Genomic DNA, 17,092 nt, shown 5'->3' on the forward strand with positions numbered 1-17,092 from the left:
TTATTGGATAAATTCACAATCATGATTCTATGTCATCAAAAAAGTGAAATTTTATTCAACAGTCTCTTTCATAAGGCAGAGATGAAGATAATAGACTGCATAGTGTAGTGGAAAAGGGAAATATATCAATAACCAGGAGATGTATGTCTAATCACAGCCCTGTCATGAATCACCTTAGGCGTGGGCAAAACTTTGGATTTCTCTGGTCCTTAGTTGCTCCCTATGTAAAAATGTGAGAACTGGACCTGAAACAGGATGAAGATTGCTTACAGCTCTGAAAATTCTATAATTCAATGTGATTTCCATTAAAAATAACTTTTTTTTTCAAATTTTAGTATGTAAGAAAGTAAATCTTAATTGCTTCAGAAATTATATTTTTGTAGAAAGCCTTAATGATTCTAGCATTTGCCACAAGACCCTTTCCTGTGAATCTAGGAAGGGGTTCCCTAGGTCAGATAGTCGTTGGACATGTGACCTCATCACTATGGTGGTTTTGTCCCATCCTTCCTTTGTGTCTTCCATTTTGTGTGATTCCTGCCCTCTAAGTCCTTCTTAATTCACTGAAGGCCTTTCCCTCACGTTTTTAATATCTCCAGGGCAGCACTCTGTGTAGCAGTCTCTGGTAGCTCTTTCTTATCACATGACTAGTCTACTTCTTTTTCTGGTCATTCATAAGATAATGAAGGCTTTATGTTTTTTATTGTGTCTTTGCTGCCCCTTCGCATGTTCAGGTCATAGATGGTCCAACCATTTTGCATCTTTCTTTTACCTTTTCAAAAGCATGCAAAAGGGTTGGACTTTCCATGATCTGAACACGAGAAGGGGCAGCAAAGACACTGATATTCTTTCTCCTACTTCGTACCACAAAACAGGAAGATAAAGAACTTTTTCCAAGATCATTTCACTAACCACAGAGTTAGAAATGAACTCAGAAATTTTGTCTCTTTGGTTTTTGTACTAATTCCTCCCTCTTTTGAGGGAGCAGTCAGTGTTGATTTAGACCTTTAAGAGTCTTAATCCTTTTTCGGGTCATAGATCCTGTTGGTACTCGGGTGAAAACACGAGTCCCTTCTCTGAATAATGCTTTCAAATGTGTAAAGTAACATGTATAGGATTACAAAGGAAACCAACAACTAGTGAAAACGAAGATTTAATGTTTTTCCCATCCACATTCATAGACCCCTGAAGTCTATTCAAGGATCCCGTGGCAGGGAGGAATCTATGGACCCCAGGTTAAGAAACCTTTTTAGAGTAGGGTATTCAGAAGGGATATATTCATGACCCTCCTCACTGACATTCTAAACAGCCAACGCTGAGACATTGAATAAACTTGTTTGTTAGCTGAATCATTTCCTATCCCCTACTCCTCCGAAATCCTTAGATGGCCAATTTCCCCTTAAATAATGTTATTGTTCTTATAGGTAATCCAAACTGGTTGGTAAGGTGACTGAAATAACTAGATCATCTAATTGATAGTCCTGTTATTTATGCTGTCTAGACATAGTCTCACTAGAATAAGTAATGCAATTCGCTATTGTAAATGCAAAATCTAAACTATCTTTTTACATACACACCACGGGGGGAAAAAGAAGATTTCCTAGGAGTCAGGAGACAAGAATTCTAGCCCCTTCACTGATTAATTTAAAGAACACAAACTTAATTCCCTGTTTACTGGAAGGTCTTTATCCTGGGAAGAATTCTTTATCCTTTATTAACCTATATGTGTTTTCTCTCTAGTACTTGGTACATAGTAGGCACTCAGTAAATACTTATTGGAGAAGAGAAACTGCCTAGTTTTTCTTTTTTCCATTTATGTCTGTTGCTTAGACAATGCTTTGCCTGTAATAAGAGCTTAATAAATACTTTGTCACTTATTCGTTCTTCACAATCTTTATAATTTAGAACAATTTATTTAATTTCTTTGAGTCTGTTTTCCTACCTGTAAAATGGAAATATTCTTGCCTACCATTCATTAAACAGAAGGTTATTTTGAATGTCACAAGAAGTATATACATTTTGAAATTATAAGGTATTTTGTGAATGATATTCCTAAAATGGAATGTATTTAATAACTTCACAGAAATTTGTTGTTTTCTAAATCAGTTGGTGACATTCCATTCTCTAAAGTGTTTAAGCAGTTATACTTTTTGAAAAGTAAATGCTTTAGTATTGAGTTTTTTAAAAAATTCCTAGACTTGCAAATATTGTTAAATACCATTTTAATATACATTCATACATATATTGATCAATGGCTTCATAATTTTTAGATGATCAGATCTTATGGATTGACATAAGATTGAAATCTTCCAATTTTTCTATTTAGGTTCCTCAAGATGCGGCAAAGCTTTATAAGAATGTTTACTTTTGTCACAGTTGTGGGAAGTATTTGCCATCTACAGAGTTCTCCATTTCATCCACTTCATACCATATTATCAAATGTCGCAAGTGCTGTATGCTTGACAATGAAGCTCGACAACGTGAAGCATTTTTGAAATATAAGATTTTACTCAAACAACTCTATCAATCAGAAGCTGATTATGAAGATGATTCTCAGATTGCTTACCTGATACAGGTATGATCTATATTATCCATTAGTGATTGATCGTAGAATTGATTGTCTCTCTTTGACTCTCTATATAGCATTTTCAAGTGAAGTGATAGTCACTCTGATCAAGAACAGTGACATGTGAGAACTATGTTGACTGAATATATGTATAGTTATCAAGAAGGATGCAAAATTTTTAAACCACTTTCCTATGATTCCATTCTGAAAGCATAGGTATACCCATGATGTCCTCTACATAATATGGTAGTCTTTTTTCTATACCTTTGCATTATATAGGTTTAGATCTTCATTAGCTTCTTTCTTTGTTTTGGGAACTGATTTATCTTTGACCTAGAAAGCCAACCCTCAAGAAGGAAGGTGGCTTTTGCTTCGTAAAATGATGATAATTCATGAAATAGGCCTCTTTTTCAAATCCTTATTAACAGTAAATAGAGTTTACTTTTTGGAAGTAAACTCTTAATACATTCTTAATGCATTAATTAATTAATTATGTTGTAGTAATTAATTGCTGCTGGAAATATATTACATTTTATTTTAATGTCTTAGATTTATTCATTTCACAAAAATTAGTATTTGATGAAGTCAGGACTATTGGCAAATGACTGATTTATCTAATCATGTAGATTTAATCATAGTTGCAGCAAAGTACTGTTAGAAGAATCACAGAGATTTATAATTTCAAGGAACCTCATTACTCATATAGTCCAACCTATGCAAGAAAAAAAAGAAAGGAAAAAGGAAAAAGAAAGAAAATAATTATTTGACTGGAGGTCTTCCAACTTCCAGAGACAGGGAAGCCACTTTTTCCTGAGATGCCCACTCCGCTTTTTTTTTTTACAGCTCTTACGTTGAAAAATTTTCCTTAAATCAGGTCTAAATTTGCCTCTTTCTAATTTGCACACATATCTTCTAAGACTGAACAAAACATGTCTCAAGGCTTCCTGTTTCCTCTAGGTTTAAATACTATTAGCGATCGAAAAGTCTAACAAGGAATTAGGCCTCTAGTCTTAGAATTTTACTAGATTATGATCTTCTAAACAGATGGGTTTTTTTTTGCTTTTTACCATTATATCACTTAGACTTAACACCATACCTGGCATGAAATAAATGTCTGGATTGACTTGGTTAGAGAATAAAGATAAACAATGCTGAACCCGATAATTGATCTCATTAGCACTCTACAGTAACAAACAACTGAACTACTGTATTGCATGTTGAAAAGTAAATAAAATACAAGACAAAATTTCCTGTCCTTTGTTTATATGCCTGAGTATTTGTAAATCTCAATTTTAGCACAAAGAACAGATAATCTTGCAGGAGTATAGTAGTCATCTTCTATTATTTAATAAAGGGTTAGCAAATGAAAGGAGAATGAAAATCCATTTATTCATTTGTGGACATTTATTAAGTGTCTGTTCTATGCAGAGGCACTGTGCTAAGAACAAGGATACAAAGACAAAACAAAAATCAAACTGTGCCCTTAAGTAGCTTCCTCTCCATTGGGAAATACAACATTTAAGATAGGGATATGCAATATTATTTAAGGTAGAAGAAAACACTGATTACTAAACCAATAAAAGTTTTCCAAGGAAACTAATTATCCTAATTTCCAGAGATAAATAAGAAGTACTTTCCAGATAATATCTGGATTAAGGGCTGGAGACAGGAGATGCAATGCTGATTTTGGGGAAAAGCAAGTCACTGAATTTGGCTGGACTGCAGGGTACATCTCTGGCAATCTTGGAAAATATGGGGGGGAAGGCCAAGTCCAGCCACACTGGAGAGTTTGCCTTGGAATGCCACAGGCATGCAACAGTGCCTCTGCATGGAATAGAAACTTAATAAATGATTTTCAAATGAAAAAAGGTGAATGAGTGGATTCTCACTCTCTTTTCGTGTGCTAACCTTGCTTTAAATACCTTTCAACATGACCATATAGTGAGCTCAATTGTTTATTAGTGTAGCGTACTAATGAGGTTGATTTTCATATTCAGTACTCACTCATCTTTATTCTGAAAAATCCAAGTCAATCCAACATTTATATCATGCCAGACATGGTGTTAGGTCTTAGTGATATAAAGTTGAAAAATAGCTCTTCAGGAGCTCATAATTGAATAAAATTCTAAGTCTAGAGGTCTAATTCCTGGTTCGACATTTCATCAACATCTAGAAGTGAGAGTTTTAGTGCAAATCTGCAAACATTATTAAATCTGTCTTTAAAAGTGTGTTCCAAAAATCAAGTTCACAAAGAAAAGGTAAGGAGGGTATTGCCAGCAAGTTAAATGGAAAAAGGTCAAAGTCACTTAGCTAACCAAGTATGAGTAGCAAGTATGAATTACCTGTGTACAGAGTCAAAGAGTTGATAATTTGCTCTATTTTGTCAAATCTGAGAGTGCTGTGATTAGGTGTAGATACCTAATTTTAGAATGATATGAAGAGGATAGAATGCATCCAGAACAGGATGACCAGGATGGTGAAAGGATGACAAAAACTCCACATAAAGGTTGGTTAAAGGAACTGAAGGTATTTAGCTTGGAAAAAAAGAGTTAGAAGGAAAGTTTATGACTTCATTTGAAGGGCTGTCATGTGGAATAGTGAAGTGTCTGAGAATATAGTTAGTTTGAAATAATTCAGAGAGCTTCTCTTATAGTCTCAAAAGACTTCATTGACACAAAAGGGAGAAGATCAAACTGAGAGAGTCTAGCAGTTAAAAAAAAGTTTGGGAGAGCTTTACATATTAAAATTTTAAGTCAGTCAATAGGATAACTGACTATGGAAAATCAAGATAAGGGAGGAGCCAGGATGTCTTTTCATTTGGGTAAGGAAATAGGATGGTTTTTTAAACAAGGTATTGTCAATCAGACAGAATGGGTTTTTTTGGAGGAAACAAGAAGCAACCAGCACAGGTTTTTTTGTTCCACAGTCCTAGATAAGCATTTTTGAGTAGACCCTGGGCTCTGACATCAATAGTATCCTTCCTTCCGTAGACAACAGAAGTAGAATTGGGTGAGAATTGGTGAGAGGCAAAGGTAGGACTTGATATAAGGAAAAAACTTCCCAACAATTAGGAAAAAAAATTTCCAAAGGAAAATGGTTTTCTCTGAGAAGTGATGACTTTCTTCTCAGAGGAGGTATTCAAATGAATGAATGAAGAATTTATTCAATACTTATTATGTGTCAAACATTATTCTATGGTGGAAAGACAGGTAAGAAAAGCTTAACAATTGCTCTTTTCAGGGCTCAAAGAGCTATAGCTGAAAGAAACAACCCAGAATAATGTTTAACTACAAAATTGTCAACACAAGGCCCAGTTAGATCCTTAGATCCAGTAGGTCAGATGACCTAGCCAGGGGTCTGCAGGGCAGAGGGGCATGGCAGAGAATGAGTCCTAATGGTCCTTCATATTGCCAGGAGGAATAGGATTGGTGACTCTTGTGTCTCCTATTTGTGTGAACAGTCAAGCAGCCCAGTGGGTTCTGGTTTTCTGGAATAGATTACAGAAGTGTGTACAAGGGGGAAGGGAACCCTCAACTGTATTATTTGGGCCTTATTGCTGTGGATTGTGGGATGAACTTTTAGAGACATTGCTGTAATAGGAACTATATCCCCCTGATCTTTGGGGGGAGTGGACCTAGGTTGGGAAAAAACCTAAATCTCAACCCTCCAGACCTTTGGGAGCAACTCTACCCTCCTCTTCCTAGGGGAAATAATCTCCCCTACATAATAATCTCCACCTACAGTTCAATTGAAGATCTTGGCCTGGAGTATAATTACCACTCTTTATTGATTAGTCTCTCAAATTCATCTGGAGACCACTTCCTAGCCCCGGGCCATAGAAACCTAAAGATAATCACTATGTACCCAAACCTTTGCTAATTCCTATCAGGAATAGTCCGCAGAGAAAAGCTGTTTCTCAATCAAAATAAACCCTTTTTATTTTTTTATTTTTTTGCCAAAAACCTCGCCTGGAGAGCAGAACTGCAATATTCTTTTGCAAAAACCCGTGACACCGGCCTGGGAACCCATTACTGTTAGGGTATCTCTCACCCCTCATTTCTCACCCCTCAACAATATGATGTGGTAGACATTCTTGTCCAAGTATAATTTGGACAGTCTTTGAGGTCTCTTCCTGCTCTGAGATGATATCTTTCTGTTATTGTCTTTGTATACAAAGAGCACATTTATATGATCTGCTTTTTTTAGGACTGTATTCTTCAAGTTGAAATGATAGTTTCCAAAATAGTGAATGTTATAAGCAGATCTGTAGATTAAAAAATAGGTAGTCATAGCCTCATTATTTGTACAGAGATGGGAGGATTTTTTCCCCTTTAAAATAGCAGTAAATACAATATAGTAAATATAAATATCTTTAAGAATCTTAGGTATATTCCTGCATACTTCTAACTCTTTTGACCAATTCTCATTCAAAACAAGGAGCTTTGTACCTCGATAGAGCTCTTTTAAGTGATATGTTTTTAAAATATGTAAAAAAAAATTAAAAATCAAACTACATTTTATATAACACAAAAGCTAGAAAAACAATTTTATTAAGTGTAATCATTCATTCACAAATTTGCTTTTATTTATAGCTACAAGATCTCCAGTATCTGATTGAGAACATTTGGGCTTCCCAGTCAGCCCTCAGTGCCTGGGATGATCTCTATGATTTGGTCACTGTCCGATGGGATAAAACACAGGAATGGGCCCCTTGGAACTGTATTCTCTTGACTAAAGATGAAGCAGCTGCTCATCTCAAGATACAGAAGCTTGAAGAGGTAAGGGGGAAAAAGTGTATTATTTAATTAAAGATTAAAGGGTATTTGGGGAGCAATTGGTTTGATAATTTTATTAGAGTTAATTATTTTCTAAATGCATTCCAAATCTTTTTGGGTTGTTGTATTTAAAAATAGTTAGCTATTCAATCAATAAGCATTTAGAAAGCAAATACAGAGAATGAAACAATTGTTTATTTGAAAGAATTTTCATTACGTTGGGGGAGACAAGATTATATATAAGGACAGCAGAATAAATAAAAAGAGAAAAACCATAAATATAGAAAGTGGTTGATACTTTGTAGTTAGGGAGATAGGGCACTAATAATTGAGGAAATCAGAAAAGTCTTTCAAGTTAATCTTGAAAAAGAAGAGAAAAAGGTTATTTGAGGTGAGATGGCAAGGAGAGAGGCAGTCTGTTCTGGGCGTGAGGCATAGGCAAATTCATGGAAGTGGGAACCCTTGTGTGCATATTGTTTAGCTTGAATACAGAGTAAGGGAAGGATACAAATACACATCTCTCTGTACTTAGATTTATCAGCAATGTGGGACTAATATTTGTCTTTTTAGTATTGCTGCTATGAGAATGTGATAATGAATAGGAAAAAAATCTTTCAAAGTCATACAGGGCTACTAGTTCACAGGTGTTAAAAGCAGGTGGAGGACTGTAGCCTCAGAAAATCCAGAATCTAAAGGGACACAAGGAGCCATTCTTCCATTTTACTGAGATGTGGGTGGGGTGGATGACTTGCCTAAGGTACACAAGTTGTCAAATGAAACCAGTTGGCTCGAACTTCTGGATCCAGCAATGGCCTCGCGGAGGGAGGTGGAATCTCTAAGGGGAGGAGGCAGGCACAGCTCTTACAAAGGCAAAGACATAGAATATTGTATATGACAAATATAACTGGATCACAGAGTGTGGAAAGGGGAACAAAGGATAATAAACCGGGGGTGTAGAATAAGCTCCTACTTAGATGTTTTCTGAATCTACTTTGTATATCTCTGAGCCTTTTGTAGTAGGCCATGGCATTCTTTCCATGTCTAAAAGATCTCTAAATTTAGGACAGCATTTCATAGGAAGGCTCTGCAGCCTAATAAGACTGGAAAAGTAGCTCAGGATCACTGGTTCAAGTCATAATTGATTCAGATTCACAGGCTAGCAGTGCTGAAATTCTTTCTATCATTTCTCTACTCGTGGTACCTTAAGATAATCAAATTTGAAGAGTCCCCAAATGACAATGCTGATTGATAGTTTTAGAAACCCACAGTTAAATCAATCCCATAGGATAAATTACCTTCTTATTCTTGGGGTCAATTTCTTTAAAAATACGCTGGAGATTCAGAGTCAAAATTTACATAGCATACTATGGAAAATGAAATGAAAATATTTCAGAATTGATTGAAATATGGATATTTTCCTATGACAGTTGTCAATGAATTAAGAATGGAAATGATGTAAGTAAAACTAAGGTTTATAAATTTGAACCCTTGCATCTATTTTCCTCAGGTTTGGTCATTAAAAGAGTAACAGAAAATGAAAAACACCATAAATTTTGTTATATTATAAAGACCCACTGCACTTTAACTGACAATCATTGTGATGGAATATGGATTTGCAATAGTCACCTAAGCTCAGGGCTCCATTATTCATTTGTTTCCTGCTACTATAAATGATAGAAGCATTGCAAAAATAAAATATCATTTATTGTTTCCAAATTTGAAGTCAGGAGTATTTGAAATTGGTAGGACATGTTGATGAACAGATTTGAGGAGTCCCTGTTGATTTCCAAAGGAATTCTTTTCCTGAAAGCTATAGATGAAAATGTAGAAGAGAGGATACATGCATTTAATACTGAAAGAAGTTTGGCCCCTCAGCAGCTGAGATGCATTCTCTGCCCACCATTGATTCAATCTTAGCTGCTGCTGTTTCCATGAAAGATATCACCTGAGGGAAAAGAAACTTCTCAAATAGTACCCATTTTGAACATATTTTCCTATTTCCCTGCTGGATGTGTGTAGGGTGGGGATGCTGATGTGGTTAATATATTTTTGTTAAATTGAATTTGAAACTTATTTCAAGAGGCAGGAGGGTGCATTGGGAAAAAGCTCTCCGTTAATGGCTAGACTCTGGTCCTGCTGTATTGGAACTCTGGGGGATTTGTCGCCTTCAGAGGCTCTTTGCTCTCATCCATAAAATGAGGGAGGGGCTCTACGGCTCTTTTTAACTTTAACATGCTGTGATTCAGTGAGGCATTGTGGTGTAGGGGCAGAAAACTGGCTTCAAAGCCAGGAAGCTCTGGTTCTGACACACACATGGTTATAGGTCCTTATCCTCCCTATAGGTAATACCTTAAGTTGGCTCAGAGTTTCAGAGAAGGTACTGAAGTACATTGAAAAGGGAGACAGGTCTTATCTTCATCCTTTTAAGATTAAAAGATGTTCATTTATATCACTTCATTGATCCTTACCACCCATGGGGAGAGAGGAATGGAGGGGCAAGTTCTGCGAAAATTGAGACTAAATTCACTGACCCCAGAGTGTCACAGCTATGCAGTGAAGGAATTATGTCTTTCAGATTTTAAAGGTCTAAGCCCATGGCTTTCTCCACTGCACCATGCTTCTGTATACTCCCTAGAGAATGAAATAAAGATTACAGTAGTATTAAATGTTATATTTAATAAGCCAGGTTGCCTCGTAAACATTCAGTCACCAGAAATGCAGCCAAGACTATCAGTATCACCTCATTTAGGACAGGGGGTTAGAGTGAACCTCATTCCCAGAGCTGAGATTTCAGTGCTTCTTCAATTAATCCACATAGCTCCCTTTGTGTATTTAATCTAATTACTGCAATATCAAATTAAATGTTCTATTTGTATGCATTTCTAATTTCAGGATACCAATATGATTGGATTTTTGCTAAATAGAGTTGAGGTTCCAAACCAGACTGACTCAAAATATTTCCTATAATTATGGTTTGAGGCCAGTGTGATAGAAGCTTCTACATTCAGTTTAGTCAAGTAACAAGAGTCTTTTCAGTTTGTCTTTGTGTTGCAGATTTAAACATTTTTTCCATTCTTCTTTTAATTTATAGGCTGTATTTGTCCATTCAAAATTTAGGGAAAATAATCATGTCCTTTTTGAGGACTAATTTTGAACAAGGGCCTACCTATCCTATCAAGATAAGAAGATAGAAAAATACATACAGAACTTTTTTTTTTAACATTAAAAAAAAGACCCATTGAAGACTTTCCATTGCAGATAGTATGGTTTATAGTGAGTTATAGGGATAGGGCTAGGGGAGATAGAAAATTGGAGATCCAGGTTCAGTTTAAATTTGGTTATCACTGATATTCCTGTACTTCCCTCTACTCCCCAACTCAGTATGATTGCCCTAAGGAAGTGAATCTACTTACTCAAAACCTTTATCAATTCTGTTCATTTTAATGGTATGTTCAATGTCTTCTAGCACAAATAGGTACCACTCCATCATTTTCCTCTGAAAAGCTTAATACTTTTTTCTCCCTGATACTTATTCTATTATCATATGCATTTGCCTTTGGGTTTGGAAAACCTTATTGTGGGGAATATTAGGCTTTTTTAGCCTCAACTGCAACTCTCCACAGAAGCCATTTGTGCCACTTAACACCCAGCCAGACCCATTTCTTCTTGCTGTGGTCTAATGGTCAAATTTCTTTGCTATTGCCAAGCTCCCAAGCAACTAATGTATGTTGCTTACTTATTTGATATACTTGAAGTTCTATGTTAGGTGTTACTAAATTTTTCTAACTTGATTTTTATTTACTTATTTAAAAAGTTTCATCTATATATTTTGTTATTATATTACATTTACCTCTAAATTACTTCTACTCCATAAGAATGTCTTTTCTAGGAACAAAAGAAACTAATTAAGCAAAAACTAATAGAAAAATGATGTCATCTAAAAGTTCCTAGAACATTCCATATCCATAGCATTCTTAAGCTTTCTATTTTTAAGTGATTTTTAAAAACTTGAATAAAAATCTGTTTTTTTCTCCTTGCCACTACCATTTCATTAAAAAAGAAAAGAAACAAAGTCCTTGTAACAAACATGTGCAGTGAAGCAAAACTTAATTTCCTCACTGAAAGGTGTGTGCATTGACTATATTTGTTATAAGGAATATATATGTATATATGTACATATATGTATACAGATATAACAATTCTGCATGCTAAATCTCTGTCAAGAAGTAGGTGGCATATATATTTCATCAATTTTTTTTAAGCAATCAGGTTTAAGGGACTTGCCTAGGGTCACACAGCTAATAAATATCATGTGTCTGAGGTTGCATTTGAACTCAGATCTTCTTGTCTTTAGAGCTGGTGCTCTGTCCACTAAGCCATCTACTTACCCCTTCATCGTTGGTTCTTTAGAGTCATGGATGGCCATCATATTGATTTTAATTCTTACAGTTTTCAAAACTGTCATTACAGTGTTGTTTTATGGAAACTGTTTTCCTGATTCTGCTCATTTCCTCCTTTATCACTTTATCAATTTTTAAAAGCAATGTAGTAGATATTATGCTGGAGCAGAGATGCAGAAGTTTGCGTTCTAATCTGGCTTTAGCGCTTGCTAGTTCTAGGATTCTAGTTAAGAAGCTTAACCTCTGCCTCCTTGGGTTGTTAGGATAAAATGACATAATATTAGTAAAGTGCTTTGCCAACTTTAAAGTACTATATAAATTCTAGCTATCATTATTCAATTTTTAAAATTTATTTTAATATAATAGTATATAAATTATTCTTGTTCTTATTTCACTCTGCGTAAGTTCATATGAGGTTTTCCAGGTCTCTTTGAAATGATCTAGTATTCTGTCATATTCATATATATCAATTTATTTTTTCAGTCTGCATATCCTGCTTATCCTTTGTGTTTGATATACTTTCCAAAGAAAATCCTAGGTGCCTAGTAGAGTTCTGGAGTTCTTGTCCTCTTCCAGTGAAATGTCTGATCGTGGATGGTCATTTATTTATTGCATGTATTATTGGATCTATTATTTAACCTGTCTGGGATTCCCTTCTCAACTTTCTAGAATGTGGTGTGACATCTATACTACTTACCTCCTGCCATTGTTGTAAAGTTCAAATGAGGCAACATACAGGAAAACACTTTGACAAAATATAAAGTAATAATAACTAGTATTTATATACTCCAATATCTCTGCTAAGAAAACTCCAGATGGGGTCAGGAAGAGTGAGATTCAGCTGAAAAATGACTAAACAACTTAAATGTCAGTCTTGAGGAATTTGTATTTTATCCTAAAGGGATGGAGTCACTGAATGTTTTTTGAAAAGGAGAGAGACATGATCAGACTTGTGTTTGCATTATTAATTTGATTTGTAGAAAATGGATTGGTAAGGCGTTTCTAACATTAGAATATGCATATGAAGGATGGGGAGCATATTTATTCCATATATACTTCTATAAGTCTTGTTGTCTTCCCCTTTTAGAATACAAATTTCCTTTGAGTTGTGATTGCTTCATTTACTACTTTTATATATCTCTTAATGCCTTAGCACAATGTGGGACACATAATAGGAACTTAGTAAATACTTATTGATTGATTAATAACAGCAGAGGGAAGACTTTGGTTAAACTCTTAATTCTTATGAGATAGGGAAGCTTGTTAATTTCTTTCTTTCCTAGTTTCTTTGTCATCTGGATGAGGATAATAATACCTATAGCACCTACCTTGCAGGGTTTTGGTGGTGCTTAAATGAGAAGATCTAATGTATTTTGCAAACATTAAAGGGGCATTTCATATCAGCTAACTTTATCCATCTGTCTGCCCATCTATCTATTGAGCTCTCTGTCTTTCTATCTATCTTTATCCTGCAAATTTTTACTAGCCTTGATATTCTCCTTATTACTATCCTCTGCCCCTCTCATTGGAAGGTGGTCATGAACCTCCAAATCCCAAGATGGAGCTCAACTCACACTTGATTATGCTACTTTGAGACTTCTCTGATTTCTTCACCATCTCCCTGCATCTGGGTTCCTTCCTTCTTCATCTCCCCCCACTTTTCAACTTTATATGTGTTGCCTTCCCCTATTAAATTGTAAGTTCCTTGAGGGCAGGGACTGTTTTGTTTTTAAATTTCTATCCTCAATATTTAGTACAGTGCTCAGCATATAGTAATAGTAGGTTCTTAATAAATATTTACTGACTGACTAAAATAAAACCTCAAGAAAAGTGTGTGCGGAAGCAAGTACTTCCTTGTCATCACTATTTGAGCAGTTCAGGAAATAGGATTTAAGTGAAAATCATGGTGACAGTGGATAAATTGTGAAAGATGAGAATGAGAATGAAAAAGAAATGAGCTGCAACAAAGAAAGAAATATTCATGAACTAAACATGATACAGAAATAACATGAAAAGTCAAGGCAAGGAGTTGAGAAGGGCTACATATGAAAGTAGCACAAATCTGAGAGACTGTTAATAGAGCTGGAAATAGCCTTCAGAGATCATCCATATACAAAAGAGGAAATTAAACTCTTGGAAATTTCACCAACTTATTCAAAATCATTTAACTTCTGGAAAAAGAAAGGGCTAGAACCTGAATCCCTTGACTTCTGATCCAATGTTAAAAACTCTTCCTTTTCCATTATGACCATATATTCTTGTTTCTTTTTCACATAGTCAGCTAGACAAATTCACCCAGTGGGTAAATTTACTCCTTGCACATTATTTAGTCTTTTGGTAAAGTTCATTAACTTTTCATGTCACTTATCTCCAGCCCTTCAAATTTAATTGGTTTTCCCAAGAACAGAAGTGTCAAAAATGGAGTCCACAGGTTTCAGCAATGCTCTCCAGTGCCAGCCAGAACAAGATTAAAATGTAATTGGGAACTGTTTAACAAAATTAATAAAAATACAATAAAACACAAATAACATTAATATGTGGTTTTCTAAGTTAATATAGAGAATAGCCCACAAGGATCCTTATGAGTTAGTGGTCTCCTCTTTCCACCTTTGAGTTTAATACCACTGCTCTAAAGCCCCCAAAGCTTGAAATACAAGTCTACCTAATTATTACACAAAATCAGGTTTGCTTCTATCACTAACAAGAAGATTGAACAAGAAAGGTAGTATGGCAGAAAAGAAGTGGAGATTTTGCCCATCATCCACATTAAAACAAATCCAGTATCAGTAAGTAATCTCTTCCTGGAGGAGATAGGAATGGATTTGAATAGCAAGTATTGAATAGCAATACGTTAATAGTCACTGCTATGCTTTGACATAGGAAATGATGTTTATGATATTTAACAGAATATGTGTTTTCTTCTCTTTCAGGGATATGAACCTGTATTTATTCACAGAATCAAACACAAGCACATTTTAGCTAAGAACTATTTTTCTCAGATTCCAGTGATGGCTAAAATTTTACATCATACTGTTGTTGAAGAAAAAACAACGGAGGAAGACAATATTGAAATAATAGAGGATGACATTAACCAAATAGAAGAGGAAGAAGATGAGGAAACAGTAGATTCTAAAACATCAGAGTCTATACTTGAGGATACAGAGATGTAATGCTTTCCACATTAGTGTTTTCCTCTGTGGCTAATTGAGTATCAAAACTGTAATGCAAGGAAAGGAAAGGAAAGAGTTTGTGTCTTTTGTAGTATTTCTTAATTAGGAATATGACAAATTTTATGATGATAAAAAAATCCTTATATGAAATGTTTTTTTGTTAGTCTATTAGTTTAAAATCAGAGGATACTTTTGTAACTGTATGGAGTGTTTTGAAGTAAAAAGAAAATGTATCTTTCTCATTTGTTTGAAAATTGATATCTGTATAATGATTAAAATTTTTTCAAAGTGCTTTATGTACATTATAAATTATCTCATTTGAGCCTCATGAGATTTTTTTATGATTTAGGTACCACTTTATTATCCTTGCTTTACAACTAAGGAAACTGAGGCTCTGAATTTAACTTGTTCTTGGTGACATAATTATTAAGTATATCTGCAATAGGATTTGAATCCAGATCATGTTGACACCAAGATCAGCTCTTTATTCCACCACAGAACTTCTGATTTGTATACCAAATCATGTTTTTATTCAGATTATCTTAAAATAGTTAAGATTCCATAGAAAGAATGAAGTGATTTGGTTTATTTGTATTAGACATATTGGATTTTGGCTTTGGACATTAGTACATGTGAGTTCTTAATTTGATTCTTCTTATTTATTGTGAGACTTAGCCAAATTTATCTAATGTTTCTCAGTTTTTCATCTGTCTAATATATGTAATTACTCTTACTGCTTATCTCTAAAGAATGTTGTGAGAAATTTGAAGTAGAACTTTTCCTTGTTTATTAAATATCCTCCTTCCTGGAGAAATCTTATGAAACTCTCTTCTGTCATTGCCAAGGCTTCTTAAACTCAGTGGAAATATATTCACCTTGAGGAATTGCTTTCCTTTTCCAAAAAATGAATAAGCACAAAACAATCCTCACCAAATGACCAGCAAAGCAGTAAAACAAATAAAACAATAAACATGCTACTTTAAAGTATCTTATATAAATGCAATTTTTTAGAGTTGCTACCATAACTATAAACTCTTCAAGAATAGAGGACATATTTTCTTCACAAGTCTCCACTGTACAGTAGTACAGGGACACCAGGGATTTTTGATGGCGATAATGCCATGTGTCTAAGTAGACTTCAGAAGACTGGTTTCACTTAGAATTTTCTGTCTAGTTGATTGTCAGATCTAGCTCTCCAATCCACTTAATCTACTTATTCTAAGAAGAAAGACCACCTTGATGATTAGTTTGAGCAAAGTTCTTGTCAGATCTATTCACAAAACTGTTCTGCTGCCATATGCACTGATATGACTTTTCTGAAAACACCTAAGGGACACTTTCCTTATTCCAATATAATATTTTAATATTATATTTAATATAAAATTTAATATGGTTTTAATATTCCCCACAGTTTATTTAAAAGATGATTTGGTGTATAAAAATAATCTTCTACATCTTTGCTCATACATTTGCATATAATTCAGGAATATACCTATATTGCATAAGATAAAGTATATGTTTGCTATTACTAACATTATGAGATAGTTTTCTTTTTTGATTCAATCTGACAGCACCTTTCAAGTAATTTATGATACCTAGATTTCCAGTAGTGAAAAAGCGATGGTTTCAGGTACTCTTAACAATTACTCAAAGTGAGTGGGATATCCCAATAGGTAGTAGATTCTCAGTTTAAGGTCTTTAAGAAGAGGCTAGATGACAACTAATCAGAGTTTTTGCAGAAAGATTTCTTGTTCAGTTATAGATTGGACTAGGTGATAGGTTTGATTTTTGAGATTTGATTCTGTATGATTTCTATCTATGCCCTTAAATTGCACTTTTGGAGGCTTTCCTTCTAGGCCTTTTAATATTTTGTGGAGAGTAGTACAATACTTGAACTTGTCCATATGTATTGCACCTCACTCTTAAATGTGACTGGCCACCTTCATTTCTGGTACACATATGCTTGATGGGGTCTTGAATGCAATTTTTTCCCTGAGGTCATCATTGGTAATATGCTGCAATCATGTTCTATCATTTCTTTTTTGATTGTCCTTTGGGACTCCTGAAGTTTTGATTTTTATGAGATTGTGATGGTATTGGTTAATTCAAATCACCTAGTTGAAAGTTGTATCTTTATAATTTCAGTTTGTTGATGATAATTCTGCCATCTTCAGCTAATCAGAA

At 34.6% G+C, this 17,092-nt stretch overlaps 1 protein-coding gene across 1 annotated transcript in view; it reads left to right on the forward strand.

The window, feature by feature from the left end:
- Positions 1 to 15,732, forward strand: part of IQUB (IQ motif and ubiquitin domain containing) — a 101,249-nt gene extending 85,517 nt beyond the window's left edge. Inside the window, exons 12-14 of the mRNA XM_052001377.1 lie at positions 2,324 to 2,572; positions 7,156 to 7,341; positions 14,669 to 15,732. Coding sequence (XP_051857337.1) covers positions 2,324 to 2,572; positions 7,156 to 7,341; positions 14,669 to 14,908 — 675 coding nt within the window. The 3' untranslated portion in view covers positions 14,909 to 15,732. The remainder of the gene's footprint in view (positions 1 to 2,323; positions 2,573 to 7,155; positions 7,342 to 14,668) is intronic.
- Positions 15,733 to 17,092: the final 1,360 nt, after the last annotated feature.

The sequence above is a fragment of the Antechinus flavipes genome, chromosome 5 (assembly GCF_016432865.1).
Source record: "Antechinus flavipes isolate AdamAnt ecotype Samford, QLD, Australia chromosome 5, AdamAnt_v2, whole genome shotgun sequence".
NCBI lineage: Eukaryota > Metazoa > Chordata > Mammalia > Dasyuromorphia > Dasyuridae > Antechinus > Antechinus flavipes.